General features: G+C 43.8%; 1 protein-coding gene across 1 annotated transcript in view; it reads left to right on the plus strand.

Annotated features, from left to right (window-relative positions):
- LOC311107914 (GPI ethanolamine phosphate transferase 2-like) overlaps positions 1-26,373 on the plus strand; it is a 120,781-nt gene that overhangs the window by 82,035 nt on the left and 12,373 nt on the right. Inside the window, exons 9-10 of the mRNA XM_084150514.1 lie at positions 3,394-3,824; positions 9,076-9,267. Coding sequence (XP_084006640.1) covers positions 3,394-3,824; positions 9,076-9,267 — 623 coding nt within the window. The remainder of the gene's footprint in view (positions 1-3,393; positions 3,825-9,075; positions 9,268-26,373) is intronic.

Here is a 26,373-nt window from a genome sequence, read left to right on the forward strand (position 1 = left end):
GTCCTCTTTTTTTTCCCTGTAGTCCACAATCATCTCCTTTGTCTTGGTCACGTTGAGGGAGAGGTTGTTATCCTGGCACCACACGGCCAGGTCTCTGACCTCCTCCCTATAGGCTGTCTCATCGTTGTCGGTGATCAGGCCTACCACTGTGGTGTCGTCGGCAAACTTAATGATGGTGTTGGAGTCGTGCCTGGCCATGCAGTCATGGGTGAACAGGGAGTACAGGAGGGGACTGAGCACGCACCCCTGAGGGGCCCCTGTGTAGAGGATCAGTGTGGCAGATGTGTTGTTACCTACCCTTGCTCAGGTGCATCCTGTTTCCATTGATCATCCTTGAGATGTTTCTACAACTTGATTGGAGTCCAGCAGTGGTAAATTCAATTGATTGGACATGATTTGGGAAGGCACACATCTGTCTATATGAGGTCCCACAGTTGACAATGCATGTCAGAGCAAAAACCAAGCCAAGAGGTCGAAGTAATTGTCTGTAGAGCTCCGAGACAGGATTGTGTCGAGGCACAGATCTGGGGAATGGTACCAAAAAATGTCTTCAGCATTGAAGGTCCCCAAGAACACAGTGGCCTCCATGATTCTTAAATGGAACCACCAAGACTCTTCCTAGAGCTGGCCGCCCGGCCAAACTGAGCAATCGGGGGAGAAGGGCCTTGGTCAGGGAGGTGACCAAGAACCCGATGGTCCCTCTGACAGAGCTCCAGAGTTCCTCTGTGGAGATGAGAGAACCTTCCAGAAGGACAAACATCTCTGCAACAATCAGGCATTTATGGTAGTGGCCAGACAGAAGCCACTCCTCAGTAAAAGGCACATGACAGCCTGCTTGGAGTTTGCCAAAAGGCACCTAAAGACTCTCAGACCATGAGAAACAAAATTATCTGGTCTGATGAAACCAAGATTGAACTCTTTGGCCTAAATGCGAAGCGTCACATCTGGAGGAAACCTGGCACCATCCCTACGGTGAAGCATGATGGTGGCAGCATAATGCTGTGGGTGTTATTTTCAGTGGCAGGGACTTGGTGACTAGTCAGGATCGAAGGAAAGATGAACGGAGCAAAGTACAGAGAGATCCTTGATGAAAACCTGCTCCAGAGTGCTCAAGACATCAGACTGGGGCGAATGTTCACCTTCCAACAGGACAACGACCCTAAGCACACAGCCAAGACAACGCAGGAGTGGCTTCGGGACAAGTCTCTGAATGTATTTGAGTGGCCCAGCCAGAGTCCGGACATGAACCCGATTCGAACATCTCTGGAGCGACACTCCCCATCCAACCTGACAGCTTGAGAGGATCTGTAGAGAAGATTGGGAGAAACTCCCCAAATACAGGTGTGCTAAGCTTGTAGCGTCATACCCAAGAAGACTCGTGGCTGTAATCGCTGCCAAAGGTGCTTCAACCTGTTTTTGCTTTGTCATTATGGGATATTGTGTGTAGATTAATAAGGGGGGGAAAAAACAATTTCATCCATTTTAGAATATGGCTGTAACATAAAAAATGTGGAAAAAGTCAAGGAGTCTGAATACTTTCCGAATGCACTGTACATACACTGAGGATACAAAACATTAGGAACCCCTGCTTTTTCCATGACATAGACTGACCAGGTGAAAGCTATGATCCCTTATTGATGTCACTTGTTAAACACACTTCAATCAGTGTAGATTAATGGAGGAAACAGGTTAAAGAAGGATTTTTAAGCCTTGAGACAATTGAGACATAGATTGTGTATCAAATCAAATTGTATTTGTCACTTTTTTTAATTTTTTATATTATCTTTATTTAACTAGGCAAGTCAGTTAAGAACAAATTCTTATTTCCAATGACGGCCTAAACGGGCCAAACCCGGAGGACGCCTTCTGTCCTGCACACAACTGGATACATGGAAAGTGATCAATGCACCTTACATTTACACGTACACTACTGTTCAAAAGTTTGGGGTCACTTAGAAATGTCCTTGTTTCCGAAAGAAAAGCAATTTTTTTGTCCATTAAAATAACATGTATTTGTCCTCTTGCTCAGTTGTGCACTGGGGCCTCCCACTCCTCTTTCTATTCTGGTTAGAGCCAGTTTGCGCTGTTCTGTGAAGTCAGTAGTACACAGCGTTGTACAAGATCTTCAGTTTCTTGGCAATTTCTCGCATGGAATAGCCTTCATTTCTCAGAACAAGAATAGTCTGACGCGTTTGAGAAGAAAGTTATTTGTTTCTGGCCATTTTGATTCTGTAATCGAACCCACAATTGCTGATGCTCCAGATACTCAACTAGGCTCAAGAAGGCCAGTTTTATTGCTTCTTTAATCAGCACAACAGTTTTCAGCTGTGCTAACATAATTGCAAAAGGGTTTTCTAATGATCAATTAGCCTTTTTAAATGATAAACTTGGATTAGCAAACACAATGTGCCATTGGAACACAGGACTGATGGTTGCTGATAATGGGTCTCTGTACGCCTATTTAGATATTCCATTAAACATCAGCCGTTTCCAGCTACAATAGCCATTTACAACATTAACAATGTCTACACTGTATTTCTGATCAATTTTATGTTATTTTAATGGATAAAAAAAATAGCTTTTCTTTCGAAAACAAGGACATTTCTAAGTGACCCCAAACTTTTGAACGGTAGTGTACTTTTGGAGGGAGAGTGAGAGACGGAAAATGAATACTATAATGCAGAAAGTCAATAGATTTCAACAGTCAGTCAATAGATCTACTTTTGTGAGCTTGCCTTTTGACATTATTAAGATGTTTGCCCTGAAGCACAGTACACACACTCTGTCCCTGTGCACTTACTTACTCTGTCAGGCTCTCCCTGAGTACTGAGTCAACAACAAGATGGAGTTCACAGGACCAGGGGAAGTACTTTACAACTCAGTATGGGGCGAAAACACAAACACACACACACTCAGGGTCACACACTCACACTCACTCGTAGTCCTAGAATAGAAAAATACTCTCTTAGTTGCAGTAGTTTTTTGCTTTCTAACAGCTCAGGGCAGGGTTTTGGGGATGGCATCCAAATGCCTTCTCTTTATAGGTTGTGGCGTCTGTGTTCCTGATATGTTATTGTGTTAGAGGGACCTTGTCTATACCATCTCAGTCTCCATTCACTTGTGTTACTCTATAAAGGTTTATAACTAGAATATGGATCTGATTTTAATTACATCATTTATCTTGATCATTTTGGCAAGTTTGGGTTACTCTGTATTAATTGTATCGCTTTGATGTGAAGTCATCTCTATTCTGTTTCCTTTCTTAATTTGGCCAATGTGTTTATGTTTAATTAGTTGTGTTTAGTATAGGCCTGTGAGCATAATGTGATATTCTGTCTTTCTTTCCTTATCTCCCTTCCTCCATTCCTCTCTCCTTTCCTCTTCTTCCCCTAGTCTCCATCCCATGGTGGTGTCCGCGGTTGGTGGTCTCTGTCGGAGCTGGACGTTCTACTCCTGGCGGGCACGGCTGGCCACACCCTCAGCCTGTCGGCCAGCAGCTTCGTGGAGGAGGAGCACCAGGTCTGGTACTTTCTGCTCAACACCCTCTGCCTGGTCGTCTTCCAAGACGTCTGTCGCAAGTACTTCCGGGAGCACCGTGCTAACATTGGGAGCTTGGAGGGCGAAGACTACCTCCTCCCCTCTAATGAGGGGGACGCGGTTGCCTCACCGTTGGCTGATTTGGGGGTGACGGACGCGGGTTCGGAGAGGTGGCTGGCCCTGGCGACCCCGCCGCTCACCCTGGCGTGTTGTCGTCTGCTGCGCTCGCTCAACCAGACCGGGGTGCAGTGGGCTCACCTGCCTGACCTGGGACACTGGCTCAACAGGTGGGTATGCTGAAGTTTGATACTATGTATTGTTGTGTTGTGTGTTACTTCACTCAGGATGAATGTTGCCATAAGCAGAGCTCCATACAATACTATATAGTGCTAGTTGAATATATTACATTTTCTTCATTTGAAGCAGTCTTTTTTAGTTTGCTTTTTGCCAGTTCAGATCCTTTGGCCAATTAATTACAATTCTGGGTACACACTCCAAACACTTTGCACCCCACTGCTTTGTAAGGCCATCGTCAGTTTACATCCCTGTTAGTGAGCATTTCTCCTTGGCCAAGATCATCCATCCACCTGACAGGTGTGGCATATCAAGAAGCTGATTAAACAGCATGATCATTACACAGTTGCACCTTGTGCTGGGGACAAGAAAAGGCCACTAAAATGTTTTTTCACACAGCACAATGCCACAGATGTCTCAAGTTTTGAGGGAGCGTGCAATTGGCATGCTGACTGCAGAAATGTCCACCAGAGCTGTCGCCAGAGAATTTAATGTTCATTTCTCTACCGTAAGCCGCCTCCAACTTCGTTTTAGAGAATTTGGCAATATGTCCAACCGGCTTCACAACCGTAGGCCACGTGTAACCACGCCAGCCCAGGACCTCCACATCCGGCTTCTTCACCTGCGGGATCGTCTGAGACCAGCAACTCGGACAGCTGATGAAACTGAGGAGTATTTCTGTCTGTAATAAAGCTCTTTTGTGGGGAAAAACGTATTCTGATTGGCTGGGCCTGGCTCCCCAGTGGGTGGTCCTTGCTCCCAAGTGGGTGGGCCTATGCCATCCAAGGCCCCTGCCCAGTCATGTGAAATCCATAGATTAGGGCCTAATGAATTTATTTCAATTGACTGATTTCCTTATATGAACTGTGACTCAGTAAAATCATTGAAATTGTTGCATGCATTTATATTTTTGTTCAGTATATAAAAGAAACAGCTCATGGTAGCTAATACTGTTCCATAGGATTCAACCTGGTCTTAGTCTGCCCGAGACAGCTCCTCATCTGATCCTTGTTTCCAACATGATTTCTCTCCTTTCTGTTAGACCTATGGTCATTTTCATCTGGTTGTCTTAGCTGCATCTTACTCACTCCCTCAGGAATCAGGTTAACGTGCTTCATTGTCTAGCCATGTATTGTATCCACTCAGTCATTCTTCCTCCTTGGAGCTCCCTCAAGGCTGCAGGACCGCCACACAGACAGATGGCTAGTCCGGGCTGGTCTCCCAGTCTGAACCAGGGCCCATTCCACCCCATTAGATCTGTGCTCTGGCCAAGATTTTGTCCACATGCTTATGTAACTTAGTGGTAAACACCCAGGAAACGTACATTTGATGTATATGGTCAACCCTGGAATGACTCTTCAGGTTATGTCTTAATGGTCCAATGCAGCCGTTTTTATCTCAATATCAAATCTGAAGTACCTTACTGTGATTGTTTTCAATTAAATGGTCAAAAATAAACAAAAATAGCTTCTTAACAACAGCTATTTTAGCATTTGTCTTAGTTTTAGTCTTAAAATATCTTCTAGTCTTTGTCACATTTTAGTCATTTCATCCTTCGTTAGCTTTAGTCGACTAAAACTCAATTTTAGTCTAGTTTATCGTCCTTGCTGTGGATGGCCCTTTAGTCACAGTCATTTTAGTCACATAATAGTCAGTGCATTTTTTTGTCAGGCAGGCAAAAACTCCATCCCACCAAAACAGGCTGAAACTTCAGGCTGTCTTTTCAAACAGCTTTTGCACTAAAAGGCATTATCATAATTTTCACAATTTATTTTATTCCAACCTCATAGTATGGAAATATATATAAAACACAGGAAAAGCACATGTTTGACTGCACTGGGCCTTTAAACAGCTACAACTAGTGAAGTTTTAGCTTGCCAGAAAACATAGGAGATCATTACCAAGCTTCTTTGTAGTGTTGCCCTGGTAAAGCAGTCCTTAGGGCTCTTTAGTCATAAGGTGATCATACTGTACATGGTTATGACAAGTCTTATAATGCATTATGACAACATCATAATGCCTTATACTCATGGTCTCTGAGTAACGTGTTAGGAACGCTGACATTCAAAAGTGTGGCTCTTAAAAAGTGGGTGAGCTTCTGAACATACAGAAGACTTGGTGAACCCCCCAGTACCTTGGTAAAGGACCTAGGCTAATGAATGAAAGAACATTTGTTGTTTAGACCAAGAGAAAATGCATGGAGTGTTATCCATTAGCGCCTGTGCCTGTTACCTTACCTTATTATCTCTGCAGCACCATAATGGTGGCTAGTTTCCTCACATCAAGGTTATAAATAAAAGTGGAGTAACTCCCATAGGAGCTAAAAGCAATGAGTCATATCCTTGGCTGTCTCTGGAAGTAGCATTAGTCTATTCCTTTCTATTGTATGTTGAAAGCCTCTCTCCGACTGCCCTGTAATTCTTCAGTGAAAAAAGCTCAAGGCAGATTTTAGGGCCAAGATAACAAGCCTAAATAACCTCAGAATCCGAGCCCAAATCAGATTATCAACGAGCCGCCATACACTCGGATTCTCTGAAAGATGTACAAAAAAACTTCTGTCTGGCAGAAAGTTTGAGGAACCATCAGCGAACCCGCTGTTCTCATTGTTGAACCCAAGGTTTTTCTGTCCATTAGCGTTCTCACAGCTCCACAAGTAACAAGATGAATGCCTTGCGCTGAAGGGCACTGGGTTCAGCGTTTGTGGAATTAGAATTTCCTTCCCACCGTCATTAGCTGACCTTTTTCCTGTCTGGCGCTGCCCCCTTTTCCCATATTCCCCCCTGCTCTATGCTGTGTGGGTAATGACTCCGGCATCGTTCCTCCTTCATGTACCCCCAAGGTGCCTGTCTGTTCCCCTTACTATCCCAACCCCCTGCCCTGATACCAGGGCTATACTGTCCTTCTGGCGTACCTGGGCTGCATCTCAATAGTCAAACGTGGCTTCTTCTTCCTTGTCTCTTCTCTTTCAACTGCAGTGATATGAATGCAAAGAAGGTTACATGAAAGCACAAAAGTAGATACTTACTGGGAAGTTGCTATCACCAGTCCAGTTCTTTCTCATCAGGGTAGATAATGTGGAGGAAAGAAAGTTCCTTCAAGCTATTGTACTCTCTTACTCTATTGCTTCCCTGAGATGTTCTCTTCTTACCTGAGATGTTCTCTTCTTCCCTGAGATGTTCTCTTCTTCCCTGAGATGTTCTCTTCTTACCTGAAATGTTCTCTTCTTCCCTGAGATGTTCTTTTCTTCCCTGAGATGTTCTCTTCTGTCCTTGAGATGTTCTCTTCTGTCCCTGAGATGTTCTCTTCTGTCCCTGAGATGTTCTCTTCGGTCCCTGAGATGTTCTCTTCGGTCCCTGAGATGTTCTCTTCGGTCCCTGAGATGTTCTCTTCGGTCCATGAGATGTTCTCTTCGGTCCCTTAGATGTTCTCTTCTTCCCTGAGATGTTCTCTTCGGTCCCTGAGATGTTCTCTTCGGTCCCTGAGATGTTCTCTTCAGTCCCTGAGATGTTCTCTTCTTACCTGAGATGTTCTCTTCGGTCCCTGAGATGTTCTCTTTGGTCCCTGAGATGTTCTCTTTGGTCCCTGAGATGTTCTCTTTGGTCCCTGAGATGTTCTCTTTGGTCCCTGAGATGTTCTCTTTGGTCCCTGAGATGTTCTCTTTGGTCCCTGAGATGTTCTCTTTGGTCCCTGAGATGTTCTCTTCGGTCCCTGAGATGATCTCTTTGGTCCCTGAGATGTTCTCTTCGGTCCCTGAGATGATCTCTTTGGTCCCTGAGATTATCTCTTCGGTCCCTGAGATGTTCTCTTCTTACCTGAGATGATCTCTTTGGTCCCTGAGATGATCTCTTCTTCCCTGAGATGTTCTCTTCTTACCTGAGATGTTATCTTTATACCTGAGATGTTCTCTTCTTACCTGGGATGTTCTGTTCTTACCTGAGATGTTCTCTTCGGTCCCTGAGATGTTCTCTTTGGTCCCTGAGATGTTCTCTTTGGTCCCTGAGATGTTCTCTTCGGTCCCTGAGATGATCTCTTCGGTCCCTGAGATGATCTCTTTGGTCCCTGAGATGATCTCTTTGGTCCCTGAGATGATCTCTTCGGTCCCTGAGATGTTCTCTTCTTACCTGAGATGATCTCTTTGGTCCCTGAGATGATCTCTTCTTCCCTGAGATGTTCTCTTCTTACCTGAGATGTTATCTTTATACCTGAGATGTTCTCTTCTTACCTGGGATGTTCTGTTCTTACCTGAGATGTTCTTCTTACCTGAGATGTTCTCTTTGGTCCCTGAGATGTTCTCTTCGGTCCCTGAGATGTTCTCTTCGGTCCCTGAGATGTTCTCTTCGGTCCCTGAGATGATCTCTTCGGTCCCTGAGATGTTCTCTTCGGTCCCTGAGATGATCTCTTCGGTCCCTGAGATGATCTCTTCGGTCCCTGAGATGATCTCTTTGGTCCCTGAGATGATCTCTTTGGTCCCTGAGATGATCTCTTTGGTCCCTGAGATGTTCTCTTCTTACCTGAGATGATCTCTTTGGTCCCTGAGATGATCTCTTCTTCCCTGAGATGTTCTCTTCTTACCTGAGATGTTCTCTTTATATCTGAGATGTTCTCTTCTTACCTGGGATGTTCTGTTCTTACCTGAGATGTTCTTCTTACCTGAGATGTTCTCTTCGGCCCCTGAGATGTTCTCTTCTTCTCTGAGATGTTACCTGAGATGTTCTCATCTTGTGTATTCTCAACTTGTTTTGGATTAATTGCCCTACTGCTTAAAATGAACATTCCACAGGTGCGTTAAGACCAGTAATATGTAGCCGACACAGCTTTACACCAGCTGTCTTGCAGGTGTGTAATCTACCACATTACTGTAATAAAAGTGTAAACCTTGTGCCAAGGACTTCCTCTCTTTTCCACTAGCTCTGCCTACGTACAGAACAGTGGGACCTGAGTACAGTAAATGGGGGATGGGGGTGGGTGGGGGTATTTTGTACACTCAGTATATGTGGTCATTTTTTGATATACAGGGTAAAGTTGATCATTTCATAATTAGGACAGCAATCACTTTTGCTACCCGTACTGCAGGAAAGGAAGATAATATCACTCCAAGTCAGTCATAACTTCAAAACGGTCTAAATAACCATTAGAGTATGAGACAGCACTTACACACTAATGACTCTAATTAATGTGTAATTAGTGCAGTTTGAAGTGGTTTAAATTAAGTGGTTTAAATGTTAATCTGTTCTGTTTCTATAGCTTGGAACACAAGATTGTGCTGTCCTTGTTGGCCGCCTTGTCATTGGCTCTGATCTACTTCCTGGTCCAGCGAAGATGTTCCTGGGTGTCCAAGATTGCCCTGGCCCTCGGCCTTCTGGGTGTCTACAGCTACCGGGCGGCGGTGGGCAATGTTGTGTTTCCATGGCAACATGGCGGTGGAAACATGTCCAAGTAAGTTTTCGCCGACTGAGTGTACCAAACATTATGAACACCTACTCTTTCAATGACATAGACTATCCAGATGAAGGCTATGATCCCGTATTGATGTCACTTGTTAAATCCATTTATATCAGTGTAGATAATAATAATAATAATAATAATAATAATATGCCGTTTAGCAGACGCTTTTATCCAAAGCGACTTACAGTCGACTTACAGTTTTTGTGTATGGGTGGTCCCGGGGATCGAACCCACTACCTTGGCGTTACAAGCGCCGTGCTCTACCAGCTGAGCTACAGAGGACCACATAGATGAAGGGGAGGAGACAGGTTAAAGAAGGATTTTTAAGCCTTGAGACAATTGAGACATGGATTGTGTATGTGTGACATTCAGAGGGTGAATGGGCAAGACAAAAGATTTAAGTGACTTTAAACGGGGTATGATAGTAGGGGCCAGGCATCTGAAAAAATGTTGTGTTGTATTTGCCTGTGTTTTTCGAGCCATTTGATATGTGATTACATCAGTGCTCGTTAATGAAGGCTACACGTTAAGGCCTACATCAGCATAAAGTACACAGCAAGGCCACAGAGGAAGAAAGACTAGGGGAAAAAACTACCTTTCAACCCAAGGGGAAAACTGCTTTGAAACCCCTTATTGCTGTCTGATTAGAGATCATTGGACTCATGTCCTTAGCCTGGCCCTTTCTGTATCAAAGTGAATAATGGTCCAATCAGGGATGCTGATCGCTTTGATTACCCCTGTGCTTTTGATTTCTAATGAACGAATGTGGAGCTCCTTTGCCCTGCCACTTGGCTCAATCCCTCCCTCCCTCCCTCCCTCCCTCCCTCCCTCCCTATCACCAGCCAGCGAATCAACCTTTAGTACCCAGCCAGCTGCATCTTGTCCACAGCCCCGTTGACTGTGAGAGTTTAATGAGTGTTCAGGTGCTGCTGCCCAGTTATCCTGCCCCTCTTCCTCGTCTCTTACTAGACATGTTCCCTCCCCCTCCACGCTCTCCTTGACATTGTCTCTACTCCCACCTAATTAAAACTTTGACCTCTCACCCCTACCCACCCTTACCCCTCGTTGCACAGTACCAGGCGCACACCGTCACTCCGTATAATTGATAATGCCGCCGTGCCAAGTCACTGAGTCATTAATCACTGCGGGAAGTTGTTTATGCTGGCGCCGCAGCAACCTCCTGGCATTTCCATTAAGTTGGGTCCACAACAGCGGCGGCCCCGGCTCGTTCACTCGCAGCCAGGCTAATCTGGTAGCATGAGACCCCTTCATTCCTTTGTGGCTTATCACACTGACCTACATAGCAGAAAGAGTGTCTCCCACGCTGTCTCGTAATGATAGTTCAGGCTGATTTTTTTGTGTGTTTCGTAGGCCAAAGTCTAAAGGGCAATTGGGCTTGACTGACAGCAAAATAAATAGCAAATTTAGATATTTTTTTTGGGGGGGGGGATCTTGCTATAGCTCTCCAGGCAGTGTGTTTTTTCTCCCAATGACAACATAATCATCCTTCTCATTTCCTTAGCTTTAAAATCATGGAGAATCACCTGTGACATTTTATGGTCTTCACTGTATGTAGTTGGTAGGTACATATGTCGGATCTTAACTTGATCACTCTTTCGTCGCAGAGAATTTTCCTGCTGCATCAGGAAATTCGAATGAGCCTTGTGAGTCCCTGAAAAAGAACAGTTTTCGTTCTCTCATTGCAGGGGCAGTCGAGTCATTGGGATCAGGGCAAATGTTCTCTCTCGCTCGCTCAAACACTAGTCCTGCAACATTCAGATGTACAAAAATGTATCTGAAATGCAGCCGTACACTTCAACAACCGTTGTTTTATATAGCTTAATAGCACAAGATAGATATCGGTCTCCACTAGGCTATGACGTACAAGTGTCAAGTGTATGCCAAGGTCAACATTTTGTTCAATGGTTTTCTAGTGGTTAGGGCTGCTGCCTTCAGCGTGCACATATAGGCCTACCTTGTTGGCGTTGGTTCAATTCTTGCATACGCCCTTCTGGCACAAAAAACTCAATCCCCTCGATTTACTTGATATATTTACACATTTCAAATATGGACAATCCAGGGATATTTTACCCCCGATTTTGATAAGAAATTACCATACCAGACACTTTTGGATAACATAAATAGTAAACTAATCAAATAATAACAGTCAGTAGGGTAGGCTACACCAACATTAGTTTCCATTCATACAAATTATTGGGTAAATTGCCACATTAGATTTACCGTGGTAAACGATGAAATACTTTTATTTCTATTGTACGGAATGCTTGTCAAATTGAGAAATCGCCTTTTCAAAAAGGATTAAGTTCTTCCGATTACAATACCAACCAGAGGGTGAACGTATCTTGAAAGACTTTGGTTGCAAGCAGGACTAAGGTAACACCGACATCTTTTAGGGAGCCATGATGAGGTGACCAATAATGGTTGCAATTGAGATAATCTGTGCGGGGGAATGTAGCGCGTATCGATGGTTTGAGACATCAACTGGAGATAATCTAGTGCCATCGATGGTTGCAATAGGCCCCTTGTTATTTGTTTATATTCTGTAGGCTGTTTCCCTGATTGTGTTTCCCTGGCTGAGTTGATGAGCTGATTTGTGCCATCAGTTGATTGACAGATGTAGGCCTACTGTAGAACAATAAACTTTCCTCCAGTGTAGATGATCGTCCACATTTTCTAGTTAGGCTATGTATAATTTGTCAAAATAGTTCTGATCTTTGGTGTGGATTGAAAAGCCTGTATTGTGTGGCTTTAATATTTCATTTCATAAAGGTGTCAAGATGTTTATGCAGCCTATTCAAAGACCATTTAGTTGAACTGAGACACTTTTGTTTAAATGATCAGACTATTCGTTTTACTTCTTGAAAACATTGAAATAAATGCAATTAACTTGTGGGCATAACGTAGGCTTCGGCTATTTCAACCACACACGTTGCTGACAGTTACAGTGGGGAGAACAAGTATTTGATACACTGCCGATTTTGCAGGTTTTCCTACTTACAAAGCATGTAGAGGTCTGTAATTTTTATCATAGGTACACTTCAACTTTGAGAGACGGAGTCTAAAACAAAAATCCAGAAAATCACATTGTATGATTTTTAAGTAATTAATTTGCATTTTATTGCATGACATAAGTATTTGATCACCTACCAACCAGTAAGAATTCCGGCTCTCACAGACCTGTTAGTTTTTCTTTAAGAAGCCCTCCTGTTCTCCACTCATTACCTGTATTAACTGCACCTGTTTGAACTCGTTCCCTGTATAAAAGACACCTGTCCACACACTCAATCAAACAGACTCCAACCGCTCCACAATGGCCAAGACCAGAGAGCTGTGTAAGGACATCAGGGATACAATTGTAGACCTGCACAAGGCTGGGATGGGCTACAGGACAATAGGCAAGCAGCTTGGTGAGAAGGCAACAACTGTTGGCGCAATTATTAGCAAATGGAAGAAGTTCAAGATGACGGTCAATCACCCTCGGTCTGGGGCTCCATGCAAGATCTCACCTCGTGGGGCATCAATGATCATGAGCAAGGTGAGGGATCAACCCAGAACTACACGGCAGGACCTGGTCAATGACCTGAAGATAGCTGGAACCACAGTCTCAAAGAAAACCATTAGTAACACACTACGCCGTCATGGATTAAAATCCTGCAGCACACGCAAGGTCCCCCTGTTCAAGCCAGCGCATGTCCGGGCCCGTCTGAAGTTTGCCAATGACCATCTGGATGATCCAGAGTAGGAATGGGAGAAGGTCATGTGGTCTGATGAGACAAAAATAGAGCTTTTTGGTCTAAACTCCACTCGCCGTGTTTGGAGGAAGAAGAAGGATGAGTACAACCCCAAGAACACCATCCCAACCGTGAAGCATGGAGGTGGAAACATCATTCTTTGGGGATGCTTTTCTGCAAAGGGGACAGGGCGACTGCACCGTATTGAGGGGAGGATGGTTGGGGCCATGTATCGCGAGATCTTGGCCAACAACCTCCTTCCCTCAGTAAGAGCATTGGAGATGGGTCGTGGCTGGGTCTTCCAGCATGACAACGACACAAAACACACAACCAGGGCAACTAAGGAGTGGCTCCGTAAGAAGCATCTCAAGGTCCTGGAGTGGCCTAGCCAGTCTCCAGACCTGAACCCAATAGAAAATCTTTGGAGGGAGCTGAAAGTCCGTATTGCCCAGCAACAGCCCCGAAACCTGAAGGATCTGGAGAAGGTCTGTATGGAGGAGTGGGCCAAAATCCCTGCTGCAGTGTATGCAAACCTGGTCAAGACCTACAGGAAACGTATGATCTCTGTAATTGCAAACAAAGGTTTCTGTACCAAATATTAAGTTCTGCTTTTCTGATGTATCAAATACTTATGTCATGCAATAAAATGCAAATTAATTACTTAAAAATCATACAATGTGATTTTCTGGATTTTTGTTTTAGATTCCGTCTCTCACAGTTGAAGTGTAGCTATGATAAAAAGTACAGATCTCTACATGCTTTGTAAGTAGGAAAACCTGCGAAATCGGCAGTGTATCAAATACTTGTTCTCCCCACTGTATATAAAATCGAGCACACAGCCATGCAATCTCCATAGACAAACATTGGAAGTAGAATGGCCCATACTGAAGAGCTCAGTGACTTTCAACATGGCACCGTAATAGGATACCACCTTACCAAAAAGTCAGTTAATCAAATTTCTGCCCTGCTAGAGCTGCCCTGGTCAACTGTAAGTGCTGTTATTGTGAAGTGGAAACATCTAGGAGCAACAACGGCTCATCCACGAAGTGGTACTCCACACAAGCTCACAGAAGGAGACCGCCAAGTGCTGAAGCGTGTAGCACGTAAAAATCGTCTGTTCTCAGTTGCAACACTGACTACCGAGTTCCAAACTGCCTCTGGAAGCAACGTCGGCACAAGAACTGTTCGTCGGGAGCTTCATGAAATGGGTTTCCATGGCCGAGCAGCCACACACAAGCCTAAGATCACCATGCGCAATGCCAAGCGTCGGCTGGAGTGGCGTAAAGCTCGCCGCCATTGGACTCTGGAGCAGTGGAAACACGTTCTCTGGAGTGATGAATCACGCTTTACCATCTGGCAGTTCAACGGAAGAATCTGGGTTTGGCGGATGCCAGGAGAACGCTACCTGCCCGAATGCATAGTGCCAACTGTAGAGTTTGGTGGAGAAGGACTAATGGTCTGGGGCTTTTTTTCATGGTTTGGGCTCGGCCCCTTTAGTTCCAGTGAAGGGAAATCTTAACGCTACAGCATACATTGACATTCTAGACGATTCTGTGCTTCCAACTTTGGGGAAGGTTCTTTCCTGTTTCAGCATGACAATGACCCTGAAGTCCATACAGAAATTGTTTGTCGAGATCGGTGTGGAAGAACTTGACTGGCCTGCACAGAGCCCTGACCTCAACCCCATCTAACAACTTTGGGATGAATTGGAACGCCGACTGCGAACCAGGCCTATTCGCCCAACATCAGTGCCCAACCTCACTAATGCTCTTGTGGCTGAATGGAAGCAAGTCCCCACAGAAATGTTCCAATATCTAGTGGAAAGCCTTCCCAGAAGAGTGGAGGCTGTTATAGCAGCAAAGGGGGACCAACTCCATATTAATGCTCATGATTTTTAAATGAGATGCAATACTTTTGGTCATGTATTGTACATAGGCGCATCATTTTTTATAATTTTATTTGAAGCCTTCCCCAAACCAAAGCCCTAACCTTAACCACTCGGAATTAATGCCTAAACTGTTGACCTTTGAGTTGTTTCTGTTTTATCCCTGTAAATTCAAAGGGCACTGGGCCGGATTCGAACTCATGCCGGCTCTGGCATATGTGTGCCGGGGTCAGTGGCTGTAAACGCTGGACCACACAGGCACTGAGGAAACCAATCATTTATTCTGCCTATTGCTTATAATAAAACAACTGATAAACGCTGTAGCCTGCACCTAGCCTACATAAGGTACGGTACTGCATTGTACAGTCGTGGTCAAATGTTTTGAGAATAACACAAGTATTGGTCTTCACAAAGTTTGCTGCTTCAGTGTTTTTAGATATTTTTGTCAGATGTTACTATGGGATACTGAAGTATAATTACAAGCATTCCATAAGTGTCAAAGGCTTTTATCGACAATTAAATTAAGTTTATGCAAAGTGTCAATATTTGCAGTGTTGACCCTTTTTTCAAGACCTCTGCAATCCGCCCTGGCATGCTGTCAATTAACTTCTGGGCCACATCCTGACTGATGGTAGCCCATTCTTGCATAATCAATGCTTGGAGTTTGTCAGAATTTGTGGGTTTTTGTTTGTCCACTCGCCTCTTGAGGATTGACCACAAGTTCTCAATGGGATTAAGGACTGGGGAGTTTCCTGGCCATGGACACAAAATGTTGATGTTTTGTTCCCCGAGCCACTTAGGTATCACTTCTGCCTTATGGCAAAGTGCTCCATCATGCTGGAAAAGGCATTGTTCGTCACCAAACTGTTCTTGGATGGTTGGGAGAACTTGCTCTCGGAAGATGTGTTGGTACCATTCTTTATTCATGGCTGTGTTCTTAGGCAAAATTGTGAGTGAGCCCACTCCCTTGGCTGAGAAGCAACCCCACACATGAATGGTCTCAGGATGCTTTACTGTTGGCATGACACAGGACTGATGGTAGCGCTCACCTTGTCTTCTCCGGACAAGCTTTTTTCCGGATGCCCCAAACAATCAGAAAGGGGATTCATCAGAGAAAATGACTTTACCCCAGTCCTCAGCAGTCCAATCCCTGTACCTTTTGCAGAATATCAGTCTGTCCCTGATGTTTTTTCCTGTAGAGAAGTGGCTTCCTCGCTGCCCTTCTTGACCCCAGGCTATCCTTCAAAAGACTTTGCCGCACTGTGCGTGCAGATGCACTCACACCTGCCTGCTGCCATTCCTGAGCAAGCTCTGCAATGGTGGTGGCCCGATCCCGCAGCTTAATCAACTTTAGGAGACGGTCCTGGCGCTTGCTGGACTTTCTTGGGCGCCCTGAAGCCTTCTTCACAACAATTGAACCTCTCTCCTTGAAGTTCTTGATGATCCTTGCCTGTGAAGCCCTTTTTGTGCAAAGCAATGATGACGGCACATGTTTCCTTGCAGGTAACCATGGTTAACAGACGAAGAACAATGATTTCAAGCACTACCCTCCTTGTAAAGCTTCCAGTCTGTTATTCTAACTCAATCAGCATGACAGAGTGATCTCCAGCCTTGTCCTCATCAACACTCTCACCTGTGTTAACGAGAGAATCACTGACATGATGGCAGCTGGTCCTTTTGTGGCAGGGCTGAAATGCAGTGGAAATGTTTTTGGGGGATTAAGTTCATTTTCATGGCAAAGAGGGACTTTGCAATTCATCTGATCACTCTTCATAACATTCTGGAGTATATGCAAATTGCCATCATACAAACTGAGGCAGCAGACTTTGTGAAAATGTATATTTGTGTCATTCTCAAAACTTTTGACCACGACTGTATACAAACACCGCTTACAGCTGCCCCCTGGCGGCGGCCATTCTAAATATTACTTCAGATATTCAAATCCTCCTGCTGCAGGATTATTTTTCTCCTGTGACGAAATGGGTCAAAATAAAATACAACATCTGTAGGGATCGAGTGCACGTCCACATTTATTTCTCCCTATATTTCTCCTTCTATTCCTCCCTCTATTTCTCCCTCTCTCTCCTTTCTTCACTTTTTCTTCGCCTGTTGCACACAAGGAAATGTCCCACCAAATTCTCCGAAAGAGCATTGTAGAGTTGACTGTAAACATGTTTGGAAAAAGGGTCTCCTGCTGTTTCACGTTTCGATGTCGTGCCGCCTGTCCTCAGCCTGATGAACGGCCATGATTTATGTGGCCCTGCAGAGGCTGCCGAGTGCCCCCCCCCCCCCCAGATGGGGTCATCAATCAGACCGTTTTTATTGTCATTAAAAAAAGGAAAATTGTCAACATGTAGCTCCGGAGCAAGGAAAGCCATTCTGGGAAATAATATGTTCAAACTGTTAGATGGTTTAAGAGGCACTTTGAATCGCCCAGCTTTTTTGTAATAGTCGCACGTGTTTTTAATTCACTTTTCATAGTGCTTGTTATTTATTTTTCGTTTTCCCATGTTTTTTTATGTTACAATTCACCTCACATCATTATAGCATTGGCAGGCCAGTATTAAAACCATTGTGTGTTTGTTGTACCACTAACATTTTAGTAATTTAGCGGTTGCTCTTATCCAGAGTGACTTGCAGTTAATGCATTCATCTTAAGATAGCTAGGTGAGACAACCACATATCACAGTCGTAGTACGTAAATATTTCCTCAATAAAGAAGTTATCAGCAAAGTCAGTGCCAGTAGGAAAAGATAAGTGCAGGTTCCCACATTGACTAATACTAGCTCAGCTAATCCTAAATGTAATCAAAATGCTTTGCTGTCTACATCAGGTGTCACACAATACATTGCCTGGCCCCAGAATGCCCACATCTAAATGTGAAATGTGATTGGCTTTCAATGTAAATGTCATTTGTGACATATGTCACATTCAGTATGTCACAGTCTTTGTGACCAGCCATTATGTTTGTCCAGTCTTTGTGACTAGCCTTTATGAATGTCCAGTCTTTGTGACCAGCCGTTATCTGCCCCACTGATAAGTCATCCCCTTGTTATATGGCAATGTGCAATCATATCTCAGCCCAGTGCACTTAATGTGAATTACAGGAGTGACTTAAAGGCCGGCGATGTCTCTGTGATGAAATAAATCTCCCAGAAACCCTGGGAGGCTACTGTGTTATCTGAACACACTTGACTTGTCGTGAAGGGCATGGAAGCATTTGTGTTACAGCACCATACTGAATAGAATAGGAGGGTACTATAATACTTTATTTGTTGTAACAGAAATGTGTATTTTCTGGTCTATTTCCAACACCCCCAGAAAACACACAAAAATGCAGTGAAGCACCAGAGTTGAAATAATGTCAAAAATGTAAAGGATGCTTTCATTGTTCCAAATAGCATTATTGCATAGTAACATTAGTAGTCTCTGAGATGTCATAGCATTTGCTCCAGAACATCACTTAGCTCCCGGCGCTAATTCAGTTCCATTCTTCTGGAGTTTTTCTTTCATATCCCGTCTTTTATGTTCCCCTTCCTGTGAGGAAATGTAAAGATTGAGAGATACTTGAACAAAGGTGACCCTCCTTCAAACCCAGGCTCATGTCATGTTTCTCATTATGCTAGAGAACCACCTTATTCAGAGAGGGGCTGAGTACTGTAGCTATGAACGTGTCAATGAGAGATCAAGGTTGTAGCTTGATAGTTTGGACCTTTTATTACATGGACACTTGCTTCTAAGCCGAAGAGTTGCCACAAAACCTGAGTTAGTTTCCACAAATTACTCAAAATAACTGTACTGCAGAGCTCATATAACCTACACACCACTTCAATTGAGGTGTCAAAAATGACTGAAATATCTTAAAAGCTCTGTTGAGTGTGTTCTGTCAGAGCACTGTTAGTATTTGTAGCTGTTTTTTAGTACCATCTCAATTGGTTCCTGCAGTCTCAACACCTCCCCAAAGCAGCCCCTTTATTTTATCCTGATTAGATGTTTGTTGTGCTGACACTTCATTTGGGAACATTTATTCATGCAGATCCCTCATGAAGTTGCAATTTAATTCAGACTCTCATCAGAACCTCTGAGTACACATGCACACACACGTGCGTGAACACACACACGCACAAACACGCACACACACCAACACATGCCAATACACACCGGAGGTGATTGCAGGTGTCATGGTATGATAAGCAACGGCTCAGTCTCTCTAAAGACATTCCTGGATAAGAATGAAGCTATCATTGGCTCATACACACATTCAGCCTATAGCCTTTCCACAATCCCCTGTTCTAAGCCTCCCTCTGTCACAACCATATAATTACTTCAGAATCAACTAGGACCCTGTTCATATGATATATTTCAACATTCTCTCCAATATTTGTTCAGTTGTTCACTAAATTAGTTTAGATCATATTTTCATTTTTGTGTGGCTATGACCTCTGTTGAAACCAAATCTAGCCTCAAAATCTAAAGGCCTTTGAGCACCCAGGATACTACTGTTTGTCAATGTCAGTTTCTCATGTTTCCCTCTTACCGCATGCTAATCATGAGCAAATAATGAACACAGATTTGTAGTTAAACTGTTCTCCCGAAAAGTGACACAAAATTATCATTACCCAATAAGCTTTGCAATCTGCCAGTGACATTAATGCAAGATCTCTTGGCAGGTATCTCTGGGTTTGGAGACACGTCCTCCTCTCTTGACTGATCCATTGTGCTTTACTCTCCTAGATGGCAGTTCTGGCATTTTGATGACTGACGCCATGACACACCCATATTTTAATTCAAGGCTGTGGGATATTGTCATCAGTCAACCTAGCGAGGATACACACCTTGTTTAATAACCAGTTATACAGGCAGGCAAGCAGACAGACAGACTGCAGTCCATTCAGAATCTTCCTTTTGTTTTTTGGTATGAACTCGGTCAGTTTATTCAAGTGTGTTATTAGCATGGTTGTTCTGCCAGCATCTAAATACCAGGATTACATTTCTGTGTGTGGTTTCCCCTGAGAGCATGTGCCTCCTCACTGAGAGACCGCGAGGAGGCTGGCATCATGTCTGCATTTTCTCGTTCTCTACCCGTCTGTGCCACTCACCCCAAATAACACACACTGGCCTCAGCATGGAATTTGTTTGTCATAATTCCAGCTCATTTCATTTCATTTGCTGATTGTGTTGCTCTGAGCAATATCATCTAACTCAAGCCCTCACACAAACACCTGTGGAAAATCCCAACACACTCATTTATATTTACATTTGAGTCTCTTATCCATAGTGACCTACAGGACCAATTAGGGTTTAGTGTATTGCTCAAGGGCACATCGGCATATTTTTTTTTTTAAGGCTTAGCGATTCAAACCAGCGACCTTTCGGTTACTTAACCGCTAGGCTATCTGCCCCCACATTTACAGGCACATGCATGCGTGCGCGCGCACACACACACACAAACATACTTTGATTCCCCTATCCCTCTACATCCTCACTGTCAACAGTACAGTTAACAAGTCAGCCATACGTAGCACAAATCCAACAACACTAGGATTTCCAGCCATGCTTAGCACAAATCCAACAACACTAGGATTTCCAGCCATGCTTAGCACAAATCCAACAACACTATGATTTCCAGCCATGCTTAGCAGAAATCCAACAAGACTAGGATTTCCAGCCATGCTTAGCAGAAATCCAACAAGACTAGGATTTCCAGCCATGCTTAGCAGAAATCCAACAAGACTAGGATTTCCAGCCATGCTTAGCATAAATCCAACAAGACTAGGATTTCCAGCCATGCTTAGCATAAACACCACATCTGATTGTGTGTTGATAAAAAATTTGAATAATATAAACGCGAGAGCGGTAGCTAGCACAACTCCAGGGTTAGAAGGAACTGCTTGCCATTCATCTGAGGGACGAGGGTTGCAATAAAAACCCAGTGAATTAATAATACATTGGCAACACCTGCTTGACTCCCTCTCCTAGCGAGCCAGACCCTTATTCCACTCCTATCACTCCAGGCTCCTTAAAACTCATGGTTGTTTGGTCCATTTGGGGGACATGCTGTCAGTCTAGTCATATTTGTTTGTAAGGCTCATTAGTCTCTGGAAGATTGCCGGTTTCTTCTATGTCTTTCTATTTCCTAGTCGATATTGTCTAAATGAATGGGGGTTGAGTGTTTTACTTTTATCAACACTTTGTTAAGGAATTGAGGTTTACCTGGCGACACGTTTAAATTACGTCATAAAACCAGTTTTACGTTTGTTATGTGATTTCAACATGTTTTGCTCACTAGTTAAGAGTGGATTAATTGATAATGAGCTGTAACCCCATTCTGCTCTGCCTCTCCTTCCCTAGGTAGCTAGCAGTAACAACTGCTGCAGCACCAAATCTATGGTATTTTTAGTTTTTTTAGGTTCATGTTTATTCACTAGCTGGTAGTTTGTCAGTGCTCATTTTCATATGCTTATCCACGCTTCTCTCTATCTCACACACACACACACACACACACACACACACACACACACACACACACACACACACACACACACAAAGAGAGGCTGATATTGTACTAAGGGTTAAGGAGGTGGGGGGGGTCTGTTTGCTGTTTGTCAGACTGACTGTCTGCACTCTCTGTCCTAAGGGTTCTCACCCTAAAAACTCCTGACTTCTGTTCACACAACCCTGTCTCCATGGTTACGTGCCAGGAGGCTACGTGTCTTTTCCTGTTGTCGTACCTTTTCCCGATGAGCAAAGACATAGAAAATGTTGTGCGTTTCATAATAACAGGCACAGGAATCAGGATTCATTCACCCGTATGGGTTTTAGTCAAAGCAGATGTCCTTGTGCCTTCTGCTGTGACTAACAACACACATATGCATGTATATATATATATACATACATATATGTATATCCACATTAATCTGAGTCAAAAGGCTGGGGAGCTAACTTTGTATTGATCTTTTTTGACTTATTAAAAAAATAAAAAATAAGTGTGAAATGAGGGCAGTGTAGTTCTCTCTGTCATAATAAGAGGGCCTGTGTGTGATGACTGTCTGTGTACTTACCTCCATCATATCAGTTTCTTGATTGGCTTGCCCTGCAACTCCCCACCCCGTCTAGAATCCAGATGTCTTCTATCTTGTGTACAGGGCGCTTGCTCAGGTCTTAAAGTGTGAAAAAGTTACGGACAAATAGCCATTTTCAAGACTTTAAAAAGTATGTATTTATACACTACAGTCTTTTTATTTTTATTTTTTATATCACATTTATTTAACCAGTTGAGAACAAGTTCTCATTTACAGCTGCGACCTGGCCAAGATAAAGCAAAGCAGTGCGATTAAAAACAACAACAACAACAGAGTTACATATGGAATATACAAAACGTACAGTCAATAACACAATAGAAAATGTATATACAGTGTGTGCAAATGTAGTAAGTTATGGAGGTCAGGCAATAAATAGGCCATAGTGCAAAATAATTACAATTTAGTATTAACACTGGAGTGATAGATGTGCAGAGGAAGATGTGCAAATAGAGATACTGGGGTGCAAATGAGCAAAATAAATAACAATGTAAATAACAATATGGGGATGAGGTAGTTGGGTGAGCTAATTACAGATGGGCTGTGTACAGGTGCAGTGATCGGTAAGCTGCTCTGACAACTAATGCTTAAAGTTATTGAGGGAGATAAGTGTCTCCAGCTTCAGAGATTTTTGCAGTTTGTTCCAGTCATATGCAGCAGAGAACTGGAAGGAATGGCAGCCAATGGAGGTGTTGGCTTTGGGGATGACCAGTGAGATATATCTGCTGGAACGCATACCTTGGGTGGGTGTTGCTATGGTGACCAATGATCTAAGATAAGGCGGGGATTTGCCTAGAAGTGATTTATAGATGACCCGGAGCCAGTGGGTTTGGCGACGAATATGTATTGAGGGCCAGCCAACGAGAGCGTACAGGTCACAATGGTGGGTAGTATATGAGGCTTTGGTGACAAAACGGATGGCACTGTGATAGACTACATCCAATTTGCTGAGTAGAGTGTTGGAAGCTATTTTGTAAATGACATCGCCGAAGTCAAGAATCGGTAGGATAGTCAGTTTTACGAGGGCATGTTTAGCAGCATGAGTGAAGGAGGCTTTGTTGCGAAATAGGAAGCCAATTCTAGATTTAACTTTGGATTGGAGATGCTTAATGTGAGTCTGGAAGGAGAGTTTACGGTCTAACCAGACACTTAGGTATTTGTAGTTGTCCACATATTCTAAGTCAGACCCGCCGAAAGTAGTGATTCTAGACGGGCGGGCAGGTGCAATCAGCATTCGATTGAAGAGCATGCATTTAGTTTTTCTAGCGTTTAAGGGCAGTTGGAGGCCATGGAAGGAGTGTTGTATGGCATTGAAGCTCGTTTGGAGGTTTGTTAACACAGTGTCCAATGAAGGGCCAGATGTATACAAAATGGTGTCGTCTCCGTAGAGGTGGATCTGAGAGTCACCAGCAGCAAGAGCGACATCATTGATATACACAGAGAATAGTGTCGGCCCGAGAATTGAACCTTGTGGCACCCCCATAGAGACTGCCAGAGGTCCAGACAACAGGCCCACCGATTTGACACATTGAATTCTATCTGAGAAGTAGTTGGTGAACCAGGTGAGGCAGTCATTTGAGAAACCAAGGCTATTTAGTCTGCCAATAAGAATTCGGGGATTGACAGAGTCAAAAGCCTTGGCCAGGTCGATGAAGGCAGCTGCACAGTACTGTATTTTATCGATCGCGGTTATTATATCGTTTAGGACCTTGAGCGTGGCTGAGGTGCACCCATGACCAGCTCGGAAACCAGAATGCATAGCGGAGAAGGTACGGTGGGATTCGAAATGGTCGATGATCTGTTTGTTAACTTGTCTTTCGAAAGTATTTGAAAGGCAGGGCAGGATGGATATACAGTGGGGAAAAAAAGTATTTAGTCAGCCATCAATTGTGCAAGTTCTCCCACTTAAAAAGATGAGAGAGGCCTGTAATTTTCATCATAGGTACACGTCAACTATGACAGACAAATTGAGAAAAATAAATCCAGAAAATCACATTGTAGGATTTTTTATCAATTTATTTGCAAATTATGGTGGAAAATAAGTATTTGGTCACCTACAAACAAGCAAGATTTCTGGCTCTCACAGACCTGTAACTTCTTCTTTAAGAGGCTCCTCTGTCCTCCACTCGTTACCTGTATTAATGGCACCTGTTTGAACTTGTTATCAGTATAAAAGACACCTGTCCACAACCTCAAACAGTCACACTCCAAACTCCACTATGGCCAAGACCAAAGAGCTGTCAAAGGACACCAGAAACAAAATTGTAGACCTGCACCAGGCTGGGAAGACTGAATCTGCAATAGGTAAGCAGCTTGGTTTGAAGAAATCAACTGTGGGAGCAATTATTAGGAAATGGAAGACATACAAGACCACTGATAATCTCCCTCAATCTGGGGCTCCATACAAGATCTCACCCTGTGGGGTCAAAATGATCACAAGAACGGTGAGCAAAAATCCCAGAACCACACGGGGGGACCTAGTGAATGACCTGCAGAGAGCTAGGACCAAAGTAACAAAGCCTACCATCAGTAACACACTACGCCGCCAGGGACTCAAATCCTGCAGTGCCAGACGTGTCCCCCTGCTTAAGCCAGTACATGTCCAGGCCCGTCTGAAGTTTGCTAGAGTGCATTTGGATGATCCATAAGAGGATTGGGAGAATGTCATATGGTCAGATGAAACCAAAATATAACTTTTTGGTAAAAACTCAACTCGTTGTGTTTGGAGGACAAAGAATGCTGAGTTGCATCCAAAGAACACCATACCTACTGTGAAGCATGGGGGTGGAAACATCATGCTTTGGGGCTGTTTTTCTGCAAAGGGACCAGGACGACTGATCCGTGTAAAGGAAAGAATGAATGGGGCCATGTATCATATGTATGGGCAAGTTGCAGCGGAGGGTGCAGAGCTGGTGGCCGGGGTAGGGGTAGCCAGGTGGAAAGCATGGCCAGCCGTAGCAAAATGCTTATTGAAATTCTCGATTATGGTAGATTTATCGGTGGTGACAGTGTTTCCTAGCCTCAGTGCAGTCGGTAGCTGGGAGGAGGTGCTCTTATTCTCCATGGACTTTACAGTGTCCCAAAACTTTTTGGAGTTAGTGCTACAGGATCCACATTTCTGTTTGAAAAGCTAGCCTTTGCTTTCCTAACTGATTGTGTATATTGGTTCCTGACTTCCCTGAAAAGTTGCATATCTTGGGGGCTGTTCGACGCTAATGCAGTACGCCACAGAATGTTTTTGTGCTGGTCAAGGGCAGTCAAGTCTGGGGTGAACCAGGGGCTATATCTGTTCTTAGTTCTGAATTTTTTGAATGGGGCTTACTTATTTAAGATGGAGAGGAAAGCACTTTTGAAGAACATCCAGGCATCCTCTACTGACGGAATGAGGTCAATATCCATCCAGGATACCCGGGCCAGGTCAATTAGAAAGGCCTGCTCGCTGAAGTGTTTTAGGGAGCATTTGACAGTGATGAGGGGTGGTTGTTTGACCACGGACCCATTATGGACGCAGGCAATGAGGCAGTGATCGCTGAGATCCTGGTTGAAGACAGCGGATGTGTATTTAGAGGGTAAATTAGTCAGGATGAAATCTATGAGGGTGCCCATGTTTACGGATTTAGGATTGTACCTGGTAGGTTCCTTGATAATTTGTGTGAGATTGAGGGCATCTAGTTTAGATTGTAGGACGGCCGGGGTGTTAAGCATATCCCAGTTTAGGTCACCAAGCAGTACGAACTCTGAGGATAGATGGGGGGCAAGCAATTCACATATGTTGTCCAGGGCACAACTGGGGGCTGAGGGGGTTCTGTAGCAAGTGGCAACAGTGAGAGACTTATTTCTGGAAAGGTGGATTTTTAGAAGTAGAAGCTCAAACTGTTTGGGCATAGACCTGGATAAAATGACGTTCGATCAGGACTCGCATGAACTATGAATCAGTCATCTCCTCACAATAATTGCTGCAATCGAGCAATTATTGGTCTTGAAAAGGTATCCGTTAGCTTGGGGAAAAGTCTGTATTTTTATTATCTGAAGTGTGCAAGCTCACTTTCTAAGATCTCAACACATTGTTTTGGGTTAGTAAGTCAATATATATTTTAGGATATTTTTCCACTACTGGGCCTCAGTCCACCATTATTTTTTTCACCTGTCCCCAGGTTTGTCCCCAGGTTTGTTCCAAGTTAGAGCAGAGTATACTAAGCTCCACTCACCTCCACTTTATGCTGTGAAATGGAGACTATCTATCCGTGTTCTTTTCATCTGGGCCCATGAGAGAGTAAAACACTCATCAATAAATAAACAGATGAACTTCTCACCTCTCTCCACGGATATAAATGTCTAGTGAGGTACGAAATGGCTGCCGTTCTTTACCGAGATGGGGCTG

Source organism: Coregonus lavaretus (assembly GCF_964263955.1).
Source record: "Coregonus lavaretus genome assembly, chromosome: 32".
Classification (NCBI taxonomy): domain Eukaryota; kingdom Metazoa; phylum Chordata; class Actinopteri; order Salmoniformes; family Salmonidae; genus Coregonus; species Coregonus lavaretus.